Source organism: Mustela lutreola, chromosome 16 (assembly GCF_030435805.1).
Source record: "Mustela lutreola isolate mMusLut2 chromosome 16, mMusLut2.pri, whole genome shotgun sequence".
In the NCBI taxonomy this organism is placed as follows: domain Eukaryota; kingdom Metazoa; phylum Chordata; class Mammalia; order Carnivora; family Mustelidae; genus Mustela; species Mustela lutreola.
The window spans coordinates 26,855,204-26,867,803 of NC_081305.1; the positions used below are offsets into that span (position 1 = coordinate 26,855,204).

The 12,600-nt window shown below is 55.5% G+C and overlaps 1 protein-coding gene across 2 annotated transcripts in view; it reads right to left on the reverse strand.

Moving 5' to 3' along the window:
* Window positions 1-12,600, reverse strand: part of CPNE2 (copine 2) — a 45,115-nt gene that overhangs the window by 22,291 nt on the left and 10,224 nt on the right. For both annotated transcript variants that reach the window (XM_059153366.1, XM_059153365.1), the window contains exons 2-5: window positions 8,054-8,268; window positions 5,017-5,196; window positions 2,992-3,066; window positions 1,013-1,084 (exon numbers count right to left, since the gene is read on the reverse strand). In XM_059153366.1, coding sequence (XP_059009349.1) covers window positions 1,013-1,084; window positions 2,992-3,066; window positions 5,017-5,196; window positions 8,054-8,233 — 507 coding nt within the window. In that variant the 5' untranslated portion in view covers window positions 8,234-8,268. The remainder of the gene's footprint in view (window positions 1-1,012; window positions 1,085-2,991; window positions 3,067-5,016; window positions 5,197-8,053; window positions 8,269-12,600) is intronic.

Genomic DNA, 12,600 nt, shown 5'->3' on the forward strand with positions numbered 1-12,600 from the left:
AGCCAGATGCTGGACTCGACCCTAGGACCCTGGGATCATGACCTGAGCCAAAGGCAGTTGCTTAACTGACTGAGCCACCCAGTGCCCAGGATATAATGTCCTTTAAAAATTTATTTATTTAAGGGACACCTGGGTGGCTCAGTTGGTTAAGCGGCTGCCTTCAGCTCAGGTCATGATCCCAGCGTCCTGGGATCGAGTCCCACATTGGGCTCCTTGCTTGGCGGGGAGCCTGCTTCTCCCTCTGCCTCTGCCTGCCACTCTGTCTGCCTATGCTTTCTCTCGCTTCTCTCTCTATGACAAATAAATAAATAAAATCTTTAAAAAAAAAAATTTATTTATTTAAGTTTAAAAAAAAGTTTCAGGAGGGGCTCCTGGGTGGCTCAGTCATTAGATGTCTACCTTTACCTCAGGTCATGATCCCAGGATCCTGGGATTGAGTCCAGCATGGGGCTCCTTGCTCAGCAGGGAGCCTGCTTCTCCCTCTCCCTATACCCTTCTCCCTGCTTGTGCTCATTCTCAAATAAATAAAAATAAAATCTTTAAAAAGAGGTGTTGGGGAATATTTAGGGAAAAGAACATCCCTGGCAGCAGGAATAGCAAGTGCAAAGGTCCTGAGGCAGGAAGGTGCATGGTGAAATCCTGGGACAACAAGGAGGCTGATTTGGCTGAGGCAGAATGAAGGTGGGAAAAGCAGAGGGGATGAAGTCAGGGGGTGCCAAGGACACACCGACTGGGGCCCTGTAGGTTACTGTAATTACCCCAGCATCTACACTGAGATAGGGAGTCCTCAGGATTGGGTTGCCAGTTATGTCCTGAACACCTCTAAATAATGGCAAACTCATTACCTCAGTGGTAAAGAGGTCCGAATTTGGGATGGCCTGAGCTATGGACTTGTTGCTGGATGGGGGGCGATAAACGTGATGGCCAGAAGCACCAGGACAAGGCCCCACAACCCTGGGCTGGGGGATGGATACCGCTCCCTGATGGCAAACCCCCTTCTCGCCTGCCTCACCTTCTTATCCAGCCTCCTGCCCGCCAGACTGAGTGTGATGACCTGGTTGTCCGACAGCTCCTGGGCGGCAATCTGTGAGGCCAGAGGAATGTGAGGGTCGGGACCTGCCCCCTTGGACTCCCCCTGGCATCCTGCCAGGCAGTGAGCAGAGGTACCCAGGGGTCAGCTCTCCAGGCTGGGAAGGGGAAGGAGAAGAGGGGTAGGACCACGTGACCCTGGATGTGCCTCTCTCGTCTTCTCAAAACCTCCATGTCTACCTTCTGGAAAATGGGGTAATCCATGTGAATCTGAGAAATCAGAAGTGACCCCGTGTGGCTCAAGATGGGAGGACACGTTACCAGCCATGAGAGATGGTCTTGAACCCTGGGAAGGGCTGGCCAGGGAGCAGCTTGACAGGCCCTCCGGGCCCCCATTCCAGACCCCGGGAGCACAGCCACCTCAAAACACCAAGGCACAGGGTATTCCAGGAACCTCACTGGACAGCTGGGGAAACTGAGGCCCAAGGCAGCAACAGGAGTCACCTGAGCTCCCTCTGCTGTCCGGTCAGCTCATACTGCCATCTGTCTTTCATGCCTTCGCCCTCGGCCATAGGCCTGTGGCTCCAAGCCAGCCAAGGATGGACCAGCTGGGTGACCTTGGGGCCATCTTTGCCTTCTCTGGGCCTCTCTCACCCCTCCCCACAGAGTGGCAGGGAAAGCCCTCGGGCCCAATGCAACACAAGTGGGCTGGGTTCTCTCGGCTCAGGCTTCTTCTTCCCTCACACCTGCAGGACAGCTTCACTTACAAGCTCCTGGACCCTCCAGAACCACACACAGAAGCCGGGTTGGATGCTAGGCTCCCCTTCCTTTCCTCCAGCAGAGACTTGCTCAATAACCTTGCTCAATAACCTTGCGAGGTCCTATTATTGGCCCCATTCCACAGAGGAAGGAACTGAGGTCTGGGGTGGCCCGGTGGCAATATAGGGGTGGGGGGAGAGGGAGCTGCTGGGTTGGCTTCCAGGTGGAAGGGAGCTGGCTAGTGAAGGTATATAGATGGGGAGGTTCTGAACCCCAAGAAGTGGGGGGTGGGGGATGGGCGGAAACATTCCAGGTGGCAGAAACAGTGGATGAAGATCAGATCTGGGATATGTGTGGTATGCTAAGAATTCAGTTTGCTGGGGGTGCCTGGGTAGCTCAGTGGGTTAAGCCTCTGCCTTCTGCTCAGATCATGATCTCAGGGTCCTGGGATGGAGCCCCGCATCAGGCCCCCTGCTCAATGGAGAGCCTGCTCCACACCCCCCTACCTACTTGAAATATCTGTCAAATAAATAAATAAAATCTTAAAAAAAAATTCAATTTTCCTGGAACCCAGAGAGTAAAGCAAAGTGGGGTTCATCCCAGCCTTGAATGCAAAGCTCCACCAGCCAGGGAGGCCCCAGAGCAGTGGGGGGACTACAGATGAGCACTTAGCGCTTCAGCCTCCCCCCTCCAGCCTAGTTCCTTGGCCAAGCCTCACTAGCCTAACTGCCCCACTTCCTCTCTGGGCTCCAGGTCCCTCGTCTGTAAAACAGGGTTCCGGCCTTGGAGGAGTCTGCAAGGACCCAGGACTTATCAGCCCAAAGGGTGCACATGAGGCTGGGATCACTGGCAACCATAAACAGAGCTCCAGGGGCTGGCGGGGCAACATGCTTCTCAAAGACCCCCTAGGGAGGGCAAGCAAGGGCCAGGAAGGGAGGGCCTGACAGGAGGGCTCTGGTGGCCTTTGGGGACAAGGAAGAGGCCACAGGGGCCTCCAGCAAGCCCCTACTCCCAGCTTGGCCGCCCCCAATACATCATCTGTGGAGCCAGGAGCCCGTTGCTAAGAGACCTGTTGCTAAGTTGTAAGTTGGGCCTTTTTACTCCAAACAAAGCTGGTGATTATCTGCCAGGGATGCAGCCCATTGATGGGGGAGGGCAGCGGGCAGAGGCGGAGGGGTGTGGAGCGCGGGAGGGGGCTGGTACCGTAATCAAGCCCTTCCCCGCAGGCTTGTCATTCATCAGCAGCAGAGGCCGAGTGATCTTCTTGCTGGAGACGATCTGGGGGGGCGGGAGAGAGGAGAGTGGTGCTCCTGAGGGTTGGTGGGGAGGAAAACCGCTCAGCAGGCACCACTAACAGCACACAGATGGAAGCACGCAGGCTACAGCTCCCCCCTCACGTGACTGTCCTCCCGCAAGGCAGCCACCAACCATTACTAACTCCACTGGGCAGCCCAGAGAGGTTAAGACACTTGCCCGGGGGGCCAACAGCAGGCCTGGAATCCCCCTCAGTACCACCCCCACTGACTGGGTTACCCCCCAAGGCTCTTGCAAGGGTCACCTCTGGAGGTACCGCAGGGAGTCGAGCCCCCTCACAGCTTCCCCTGAAGCCATCTACAGACTCCCCCCCACCCCCACAGGGCGCAATTCCTGATGGAGGTCACATCCTGACTCCCCTTAGATTTTCATGCTCCATGTATGGAAGACATTCACACAGTGCTCAGCCAGCAAGACCGCATAGACAGGGGAAAGCAGAACACAGTGTTGAGCGGTCCTCCACCGTCTCTGTACACCCCATTCCCGCACTCTCCAGAGGCCACCCTGGTTCTCAGCTTCTGGCGGGGGGGCGGGGGATGCCAGTGTTTGTGCTTCTCCCTGCACATTCCCATGCCCCCCACCCCCCATGCTGGTTTTCCTCCCCAGGCCACACTCGCCCTTGACCACCTGCTCTATGCCTTCATTGCCCATCGCTGGCTCCCCTGCCCTGTGGATGCAGCCCCTGGCGGTGCCCAAGGGTGCCGGAAGACCAGGAGCTGAGAAAGGCTGGACTGTGGATTGGCACATGTGAAGCTCCTTGGGGCCTTTGCTCTAATCCAGAGCCCTCCCCCCAACTCCAATCCCGTCCAGAGCCCTCCCCCCCGCGCCCCTGCCTCCCAAACTGCAGCTCTCCCCAGGCCCTGGCCACCTGCTCCTCTCTCCAGGTGAGGGGTGGCTGCGAGGGTATCAGGGAAGCCGACTCACCCTGCAGCATCCCCCCTTCCCTGTTACCCCTGGAGAGTGGAGACCCCCGGCAGGAAAGCCCAGGGACACCCTCTGTTTCTCTCACAGTGGTCAGCCCTGGCTTGTTCCATCCCCTCTCCTGGAAGGTCCGGGCCGTTTCAGTGTGCCCACTTCCCCCACCAGCCCCATAGCTAGGTGGTCATCATCAGCCCCAAGTAACATTCAGGGGCGTGGGGCTCGCCCAAGGACACACAGCCATCAGGATGGTTAGTACGAGGGGCTCCTAGCCCCACAACCCCCCGACTCCATATGCTCACCAAGAACGCAGTGGGGCAGCGGGATCGGGGGAGTGTGGCGCCCCCAGAGGGACAGGAAGTTGCCCGAGTTCACACAGTAAGCCAGCCACCAAAACGGACTCCTGTGGCTGCCTTTGTTGCCAGGCAGATGTTCCGTCTGACATCTGATCTATTTCTAAGAATCACAAGTTCCGGGCGCCTGGCCCAGCACTTCAGCATCTGCCTTTGGTCCAGGTCATGATCCCAGGGTCCTGGGATCAAGCCCCACGTCCGGCTCCCTGCTCGGTGGGGAATCTGCTTCTCTCTCTGCCCCTGGCCTTGCTCGTGCTCTCTCACTCCTGCTCTGCTTTTTCTCTGTCTCTCACATAAAAAAATAAAATCTTTTAAAAAAGAAAAAAAAAAAAAAAAGAACCTTTAGTTCTGGCCACGCGGGGTCCCCATTCCCGTGCGGCAACAGCTGGCTGGCAGGGTGCTGTGTTTTCTGATGAGAACTCTTTCAGCCTGGCCCCAAATCACGAGGCCACTGACCCCCTTTGGTACCTGCAGGCCCCCAGGGCTGGCTGCATTTCCAGGGCCTCCTTGGAAGCCATCCAGGAAGATGGGGCTAGGGAAAGCAGGCGGCAGGGGAGACTCGCTCCAAGGGACTGCCCTGGCCTTAGGAGCAGCGTGATGTCGGGGGTGGGGACTGCCTTGCCCTTGGCCCCCCCCAGCTCACCGTGCCCAGGCTGCAGGAGAACTGGCCCAGGAAATCATGCTCGTCCAGCTGTGTGCTGGACTTGTCCTGGTCGAACAGGGCGAACTTGAGCTTCTGCACCTCCTCAAAGTGGTAGTCGAGGACGAACTTCTTGGAGAACGCGGGGTTGAGGTTGTTGATGGCGGTTTCCGTCCTGTCATACTGGCAGAGGGGCAGGGAAACAGAAGCCAGAGTCAGGCAGCTGGTTCGAGCCTTCCCAGGCTCCCCGGAATCGTTCTGCAAACTGGCTGAACACTAGGCATGGCCAGGTACTACTCCCAGCTCACGGAAGAGGACACTGATGCACAGAGAGGTTAAGGGACTTACCCAGGGTTGAACAGCTAAAGGCGCAGTATCAAGATTTGAACCCAGGTCTGACTCTAACACTGACACTCTGAACTCTTTGGCCCTGGCACCATACCAGGTACTGGGGGAAGAGCTCTAGGCATGTGTCTGCCTGGGTTAAGTGACAGACAATAAGCCACTTTTCCCCTCAGGCCATCAGTTTCCAGTTCTGTAAAACAATGGGGTTTAACTCTCAGTGGTTTCCATCCTTTTTATCTTGGAAGAACCCTTTTTTTTTTTTAAGCCACATCTTACATGGAAACTGAGAGGCAGAAGAGACAGAAGGAGGGGACCTGGGCATTGCACAGCCCAATACCCCCCCATCTACTGGGTAAAGGCAGGGCCTTGTCCTGTGGGTCAGTGGTGGGGCTGGGACAGGAACCCCGCCTCCCGGCCTCTCTACAGGGAGGCCCCAAACCGCAGAGTCCGGGTGATGGTCTATTTTGGGGCCCGGGCTATGTTGATTTTTCCTCCCACCCTGTCCATTTCCGAGGGCTGGAGCAGCAGGGATGGAAGAGGTCTTGGCCCTGGGCTATTTTTAGCAAGGGCAGCCAGCCTGGACAATCCCTGAGAGAGGGATTGTCCAGGGGTGGGGTGTAGTGGGGGGGGACACCATTCCCTGAGGGGTGGGGGGAGCTCCAGAGACCTGGCAGAGGGGACCAGGATGCCCCAGGCACTTGGCTTCAGTCCTCCACCCCTTCCCACTTCTGGCTGTGCTACCAATGCATTGGGTGCCATTCCGGGCCTGAGATGTCCCTCTGTAAAATGGGTCAACAACCTCAGCACCGTTTCCTTGGCATCGTAAGGAGCCAACACCTGTGGACACTTCCTGTAAGCCACAGTTTGCTTGGTGGGATGCCTAACTGTGGCTCAGTTGAAGAACTATTAAACACAGATACATATTCTGGAAATTTTACACACGCATAAAACTACCTCGGAGGCTAGACACCAAACCGCTGACCAGTTCTCTCTGACATGCAGGTTTCCCACTGTTCTGCTTTCTTTAGGTCTGTCTTTTCTAAATCTACTACAATGAACACAGACCCCTTTTAAAAGGAAAAACAAAGCAACTTTTAGGACTTGAAAGTGTTAATGGTTTGGATTTCTCAAAATCCGTCTTCAAGCTGCATCTTTCCCCAGCCCTCGGGCCAAGGTCTTGCAGCTCAGAAGTCCTTGGTACCATCCACCTGCCTAGTTCTGGGGCTCTGCAAGGTAAGCAGGGGAAGAAAAAAACACCTCATTTCACAGATGAGGAGACAGGCTCAGAGAGGGACAGCCACTTGCCCAATACCACACAGCAGGGAATGACAGACCTGGGTCAGGCTCCAGCTCTGGGACCAAAGCCTGAATTCCCCATTTCTCTGTCAGCTCCTCACTGACTGTGCGTTCATTTAGGAGTAAATGTGGAAAGTTATTTTAAAAATGGAAGCGGGCTGGGTGCCTGGGTGGCTCAGTGGGTTGAGCCTCTGCCTTCGGCTCAGGTCATGATCCCAGGGTCCTGGGATTGAGCACATCGGGCTCTCTGCTCAGCAGGGAACCTGCTTCCCCTCTTTCTCTGCCTACTTGTGATCTCTCTCTGTCAAATAAATAAATAAAATCTTTAAAAAATAATAAAATAATATAAAAATGGAAGCAGGCAGGGCACCTGGGTGGCTCAGTGGGTTAAGCCTCTGCCTTTGGCTCAGGTCATGATCTCAGGGTCCTGGGATCGAGCCCCGCCTCGGGCTCTCTGCTTGGCGGGGAACCTGCTTCTCCCTCTCTCTCTGCCTACTTGTGATCTCTCTCTCTGTCAAATGAATAAATGAAATCTTAAAAAAAAAATGGAGGGGTGCCTGGGTGGCTCAGTGGTTAAGCCGCTGCCTTCGGCTCAGGTCATGATCTCGGAGTCCTGGGATCGAGCCCCGCATCGGGCTCTCTGCTCAGCAGGGAGCCTGCTTCTTCCTCTCTCTCTGCCTGCCTCTCTGCCTACTTGTGATCTCTGTCTGTCAAATAAATAAATAAAATCTTAAAAAAAAAAATGGAAGAAGGCATTTTATAAAACTCTAAGATTTTAACTATAATTATTATATTAATTTAAAATATTCCAATATAAAACAATAAAAGTATAAATATAAGTCTCCGAATTATCACAACTTAAACACAAATATCATTTTAAGTAGTAACATCCATACATTTTATTTATTTATTTTTAAATTTTATTTATTTAGGGACACCTAGGTGGCTCAGTCAGTTGGGCATCTGCCTTCGGCTCAGGTCGTCATGCTGGGGTCCTGGGATTGAGCCTCACATCAGGCTCCCTGCTCAGTGGGGAGACTGCTTCTCCCGCTGCCTGCTACTCCCCCTGCTTGTGCTCACTTGCACTCTCTCTCTCTGACAAGTAAATAAGTAAAATCTTTAAAAACAAACAAATAAAATTTTATTTATTTAAATAATCTCTACACCCCCAAGCGGGGCTCAAACTCACAACCCTGAGATCAAGAATCGCCTGCTCTACTGACTGAGCCAGCCAGGCGCTCCTCTAAAATTCAATTTTAAAAGCAACAATCTTCTAAGTAATCCCTTGGCCACCCTCCAACTACCTTCCAGGTCCCAGGATCCAGTGGGAGTTCCTCCCCAGCAACCCAGCAACCCAGCCACCCTCCACCTACCCCAGAAGCACATGGAGGGGCCTCACCTCAATCCACCTGCCATCACTCTCTGTAAAGAGGACACAGAAGGGGTCAGACTTGGAGGTCACGTCCCGGTCCAGCAGGTTCTGGCCACTCACTGACAGTTCCACCTTGCACACGCAATACTGGGAGCCCACGGGGGCCGCCCCAGCTGCCGGGGCACCCCCACTAGGGATGTAGGCCATGGGGTCTGGTGGCGGTGGCAGCAGTTCCTGGCAGTCTAGGGGGATAGAAGTGGGGATCAGCGAGGGTACAGCCATCTGCTGGACCACTCCATCCTGAGGCGGTGTCACCCTCTGACCTTCAGGATGGGGGTAGGGAGATGGGAGGACAGGTGTGTTTATGGAGGGAGGACAAAGGCAAAAGCTTGACCAAAGGAGAATGAAGAAAAATGAGCCTCTGGTGGGCAGGTTTAGTTTGAAGTTATTATCTGCGTCAGTCAATCTTTACGTGTGAGACACACACAAGGCCAAGTCACCCCTGTCAGATTAGCGACAGATCACAGTGAACACGCACATGTAAGACGTTCGTTTTGCTGGGAAAACCTAGGCTTCTCCTGAGCAATTAACATTTTGGCATCTTGTGGCTACAGTGGAGCCTCTGATAGCTTGGGTTTCCCTCTTTGCTTTGGCCCCTAGGAAGCTCACTCCTGATAATTTATCTGAAATCTGACTTTGTTCATTGCAGTCTTATTCATCTTATGTATCCCGGGCATTAGCGAGCACAGTGACTGATGCACAAGGATGCACTGAGTGTATGTGTGTTGAATCAAAAAGATGAGCGTATAAATCAGTGAACGGACAGACCCTCCACATTCCTCAGATTCTGCCTGAGTTGGTCTTTATCCTCAAGACAGAATTTACTCTTTCACTCGCACATGACTTCCCCCAAATTCCATGTACAGAGCCCTTCTGTACCCCTTCCACTGTCACAGCTAATTACTGGCATGTGCTTACTTTAAAGCAGTTCTGTTACTCTCCAAGTTTATCTGGAGCAAGTACAGAGAAACCCATCTCAGGGGGCAGAGGAAAGGAGCTCTGGGCTCTACCCATAACAAGGCCTCCTGGACAAGCCCTCTGTACCTCAGTTTCCTCATCTGCCCATGAGACATCACGACATAGCCCTCCCCAGACCCCAGTGCTTGGGTCTTATTTCCAACAGCTCGTGTGTAGTTCCCACAGGCTCTGTCACTGTGTGGATGAGTCTAGCCCCCACTCACCCACAAAGGTCAGGTTCCAGCTCCTTGACTGACATGTCACCCCTCACTACTGAGCGGGTGACCAGCCCTGCCCTGCCCGTGAGCGGGGGACGCGGATCCAACTTACTGAGCTTCTGAGCGCTGATTACAAACTGAACCCGCCCTCTGCTAATCGTCAGTCATTCACTCTAGAGTATTTACTAAGCATCTACTAGGTCCCAGGCCCCCGACAGGGACTGGGATCCTACGGGAAGAAGGCCGCCTAGCACAGCCTCAGCATTCACAGTCCAGCTGACAGTGGAGAGCAGCCAAGTCCTGGGGGGGCAGAGGGGGCAGGAGGGGCTTAATTCTGAAAGTGATGGAAGTCTCGGGAGGGTCTGAAGCAGGGAAGTGACATGATCTGATTAGTGTCTGGAATGGCTGACTCTAGCCCCCGTGAGGAGGGGACGTTCCTGCGGAGAGGAAGCAGGGAGACTGGTGGGGAGGTGGCTGTCAGCCAGGCGGGAATGACCAAGCTGCAGCGGGCCAGCTGGGCTGGGCCTTCTCCCTCTGACCCCGGCCGCAGCCCACATCCTGAATGCCCGCCCGCCTCTGGCCGGCACACAGAGGCCCCAGTGCACAGGAGGCCTAAGCGAGCGTGGGGAGGGCGTCAGAGGCCCCTGTTCCTCTCCAGACACAGCGCACCCCAGGGCGTGCCTGACGGGGGAGGATCCGGGTCAGTGACAGAGTCAGCCGTCACCCCCTCCCTCCCACCGTCTGTCCTACAACCTCATCATTGTCACGCGAGCCCAGAGCATCAGGACAGCACTGCAATTTGCCCGCGGGGTTTATTCCTGTCCTGTAAAAATTAGTTTCCACTGGAAGGGCTGGGGAAACTGCACTCACTCTCCCTATGTGCAGCTGGGTGGCCCTCCCCGTGGTGCAGGGGTGAGCAAATCCTCAACCCAGTCCAGAGGAGGGGTTGAGGGGAGGGAAAGGGAGGGGACAGGGACGTCCAAAATGGACCTCACCATGTGGCGGGGGGATCGCCCATGTGTGTTGGCAACCACCTGGAGGTGGCATGGCCTCCCACAGTCACCCCCATTCTGCAGAGGAGGAAACGGGCCCAGAGAGTAGAAGTCAGCTGCCCAAGGTCTCAGGGCTAGGAAGCCACAGAGGCAGGGTATGAGCTGGGTCTCCAGGCCCCCCCAGGCCCATCGGTGGCCTTCCAGGCAGGGCTGGGGGATGGCCGAGCATGGTGAGGAACTCAGACCTAGGGCGGGAACGAAGGGGAGTCAGCCCAGGCAAAGGGAACCCTAGTTCCTCTGGAGTCACACTGTCTCCACCTCTGGGGTCATCCCTGATGGGGTGGGTTCCTGCTGACCTGCCTCCTCTCCACCTGACGGGCCCCCTTCACACCCCATTCCCCCCGCTGCCAAGTCAGAGGCATCTGCTTTCATCCTGAGACGTGTCAGGGACCCCCCTGTGCATGCACACACGCGTATGGTCACATACACGTGTCTACGCGTGCCCCAGACGAATAGAGGCAAAGGCACACACGTGTATGAACGCCTTGGGGCTGTTACTCCCCTGCCCTCCCCCACGTCCAAGGCACCATCATCACTCCAGTGTCACCATGCTCTCCTCCTACCCCATGCTGGCTCTGGCCTGGTTGAGGGCATGGCCCAAAGGGCCAGGTCCCAGGGGAGGGTCAGGCTGGGCCGAGTTCTTGGAGCCCATGGTGACTTCACCTGCTTTAGCCTTAGCCGGGAGGCCCTAGCTAGAGTGGGCAAGAGGTGGGAAGGGGAAGGGTGCTTCTCCCCCAGGCCGGGAGCTGGCAGGTCCCCCATCCCCAACTCACCCTCTGGCTGGAAGCTTCTGGATCCCCGAAATGGGGAGCACATGATGTCCGGAGTTGGGGCAGGCAAGGGTCAGAGGGAGCCCCTCTGTGCCAGCCCGGCAGCGGGCAGGCGGGCCGGACCCTGAGGCCTGACGCAACGGAAAAAGAAATCACAGCTTCTGCCGGGGCGGGGGGTGGGGGGGGGCTCCCCTCCTACTCCAGCAGGAGGGCAGACGGACAAGGTGTCATTAAAGGAGGGTTGGGCCTGCCATGCGCATCTGGGCCAAGTGGAAACCTCCTTAATGTAGCCCCCGCCCCACAGGTAATTTGAGGTTACGGGCTGCCTGGGGAGCATGGGGAACCAGGGCCCATTTGCAGGTAGTCCTGACTCTTGGCCCAGGTGGACACAGGCCTTCCAGGGTGACCACATCCCCAGGGAAGTTGCTGGAAGGCGGGGATATGAAACCAGTAGTCAGTCCCTCTTACAGATGAGGCAAAGAGAGGGCAGGGCTTGGGAATTCCCATTCATTCCTCCACAAACACTCCCTGATGGGCAGCGATGAGGAGTAATGAAGGAGACACAGAAGCTTCAGCACCTCCCCAGCGCCCCCCCAGGGTCCCCTGGCCCCAGCTCCTAAATGCATCCTGCCCTTCAGGCAGGACAGGACAGGATCTGGAAACTGTGCTGAACCACGGGTCTAGAACATTAGGGTTGTAGCCAGAAACCTAGGAACCCATCATTCTTGATCTTGGTCTTTCCTTCGCCCCCCATCTATCCCACACCTGCTGCAGATTCCACCTCCAGGATGCAGAGCAATGTCCTCATCGCCCCACTTCCACTGCATTGGCCCAGCCAGATCTCCCTGAGCAACCCAGAGCCAGAGAGAGTCTCTACGCGTGGAAAGCAGATGCTACCGCACTTCTACCTGAAAATCTTCCAGTGGCTTCCCCTCCCAGGCCACACAAAACCCCAGTTCTTCCCAGGCTTCTACCCCATCTCGTGCCACCTTCCCCCTCCCCCTGCCTGTCCCAGCTACAGGGGCCTCCTCTGGCTCTGTAAACACGCCAACCTCTCTCCTGCCTCAGGGCCTTTGCACTTGCTATCCACTCTGCCAGAATTGCTCTTCACAAGATGGGTCTTAGAAGTCAGAGGCCTTTTCTGGTCGCCCGAGCTAATGTGATTTCTGTCTCGGCCCGGTACCTGCAGTTCCCTTTATAGATCACTGCAATGTACACTCACTTTACTTGTCTACCTGTCTGTGTATTGTCTGTCTGCCCCCCCCACTAGAATGTAATGTCCAGGAAGGAGGGATTACTACTGCTTCCCCAGCACGTCAGGCAGCAAGCACACATAATGAGTACTGAATAAGTATGTACCAACAAGGGAGGGAGAGAACTCACTAGGCAGACTCTTTAATATCAGAAAAATCACAACCACGTCTTCCTGGCACACGTCACAAACTGTAGACCCTCATGATTGCTTTAAGAGACCAGCAGGAGAGGGCCTCACCCAGAAGGGGCAGTGGTTTCTCTAA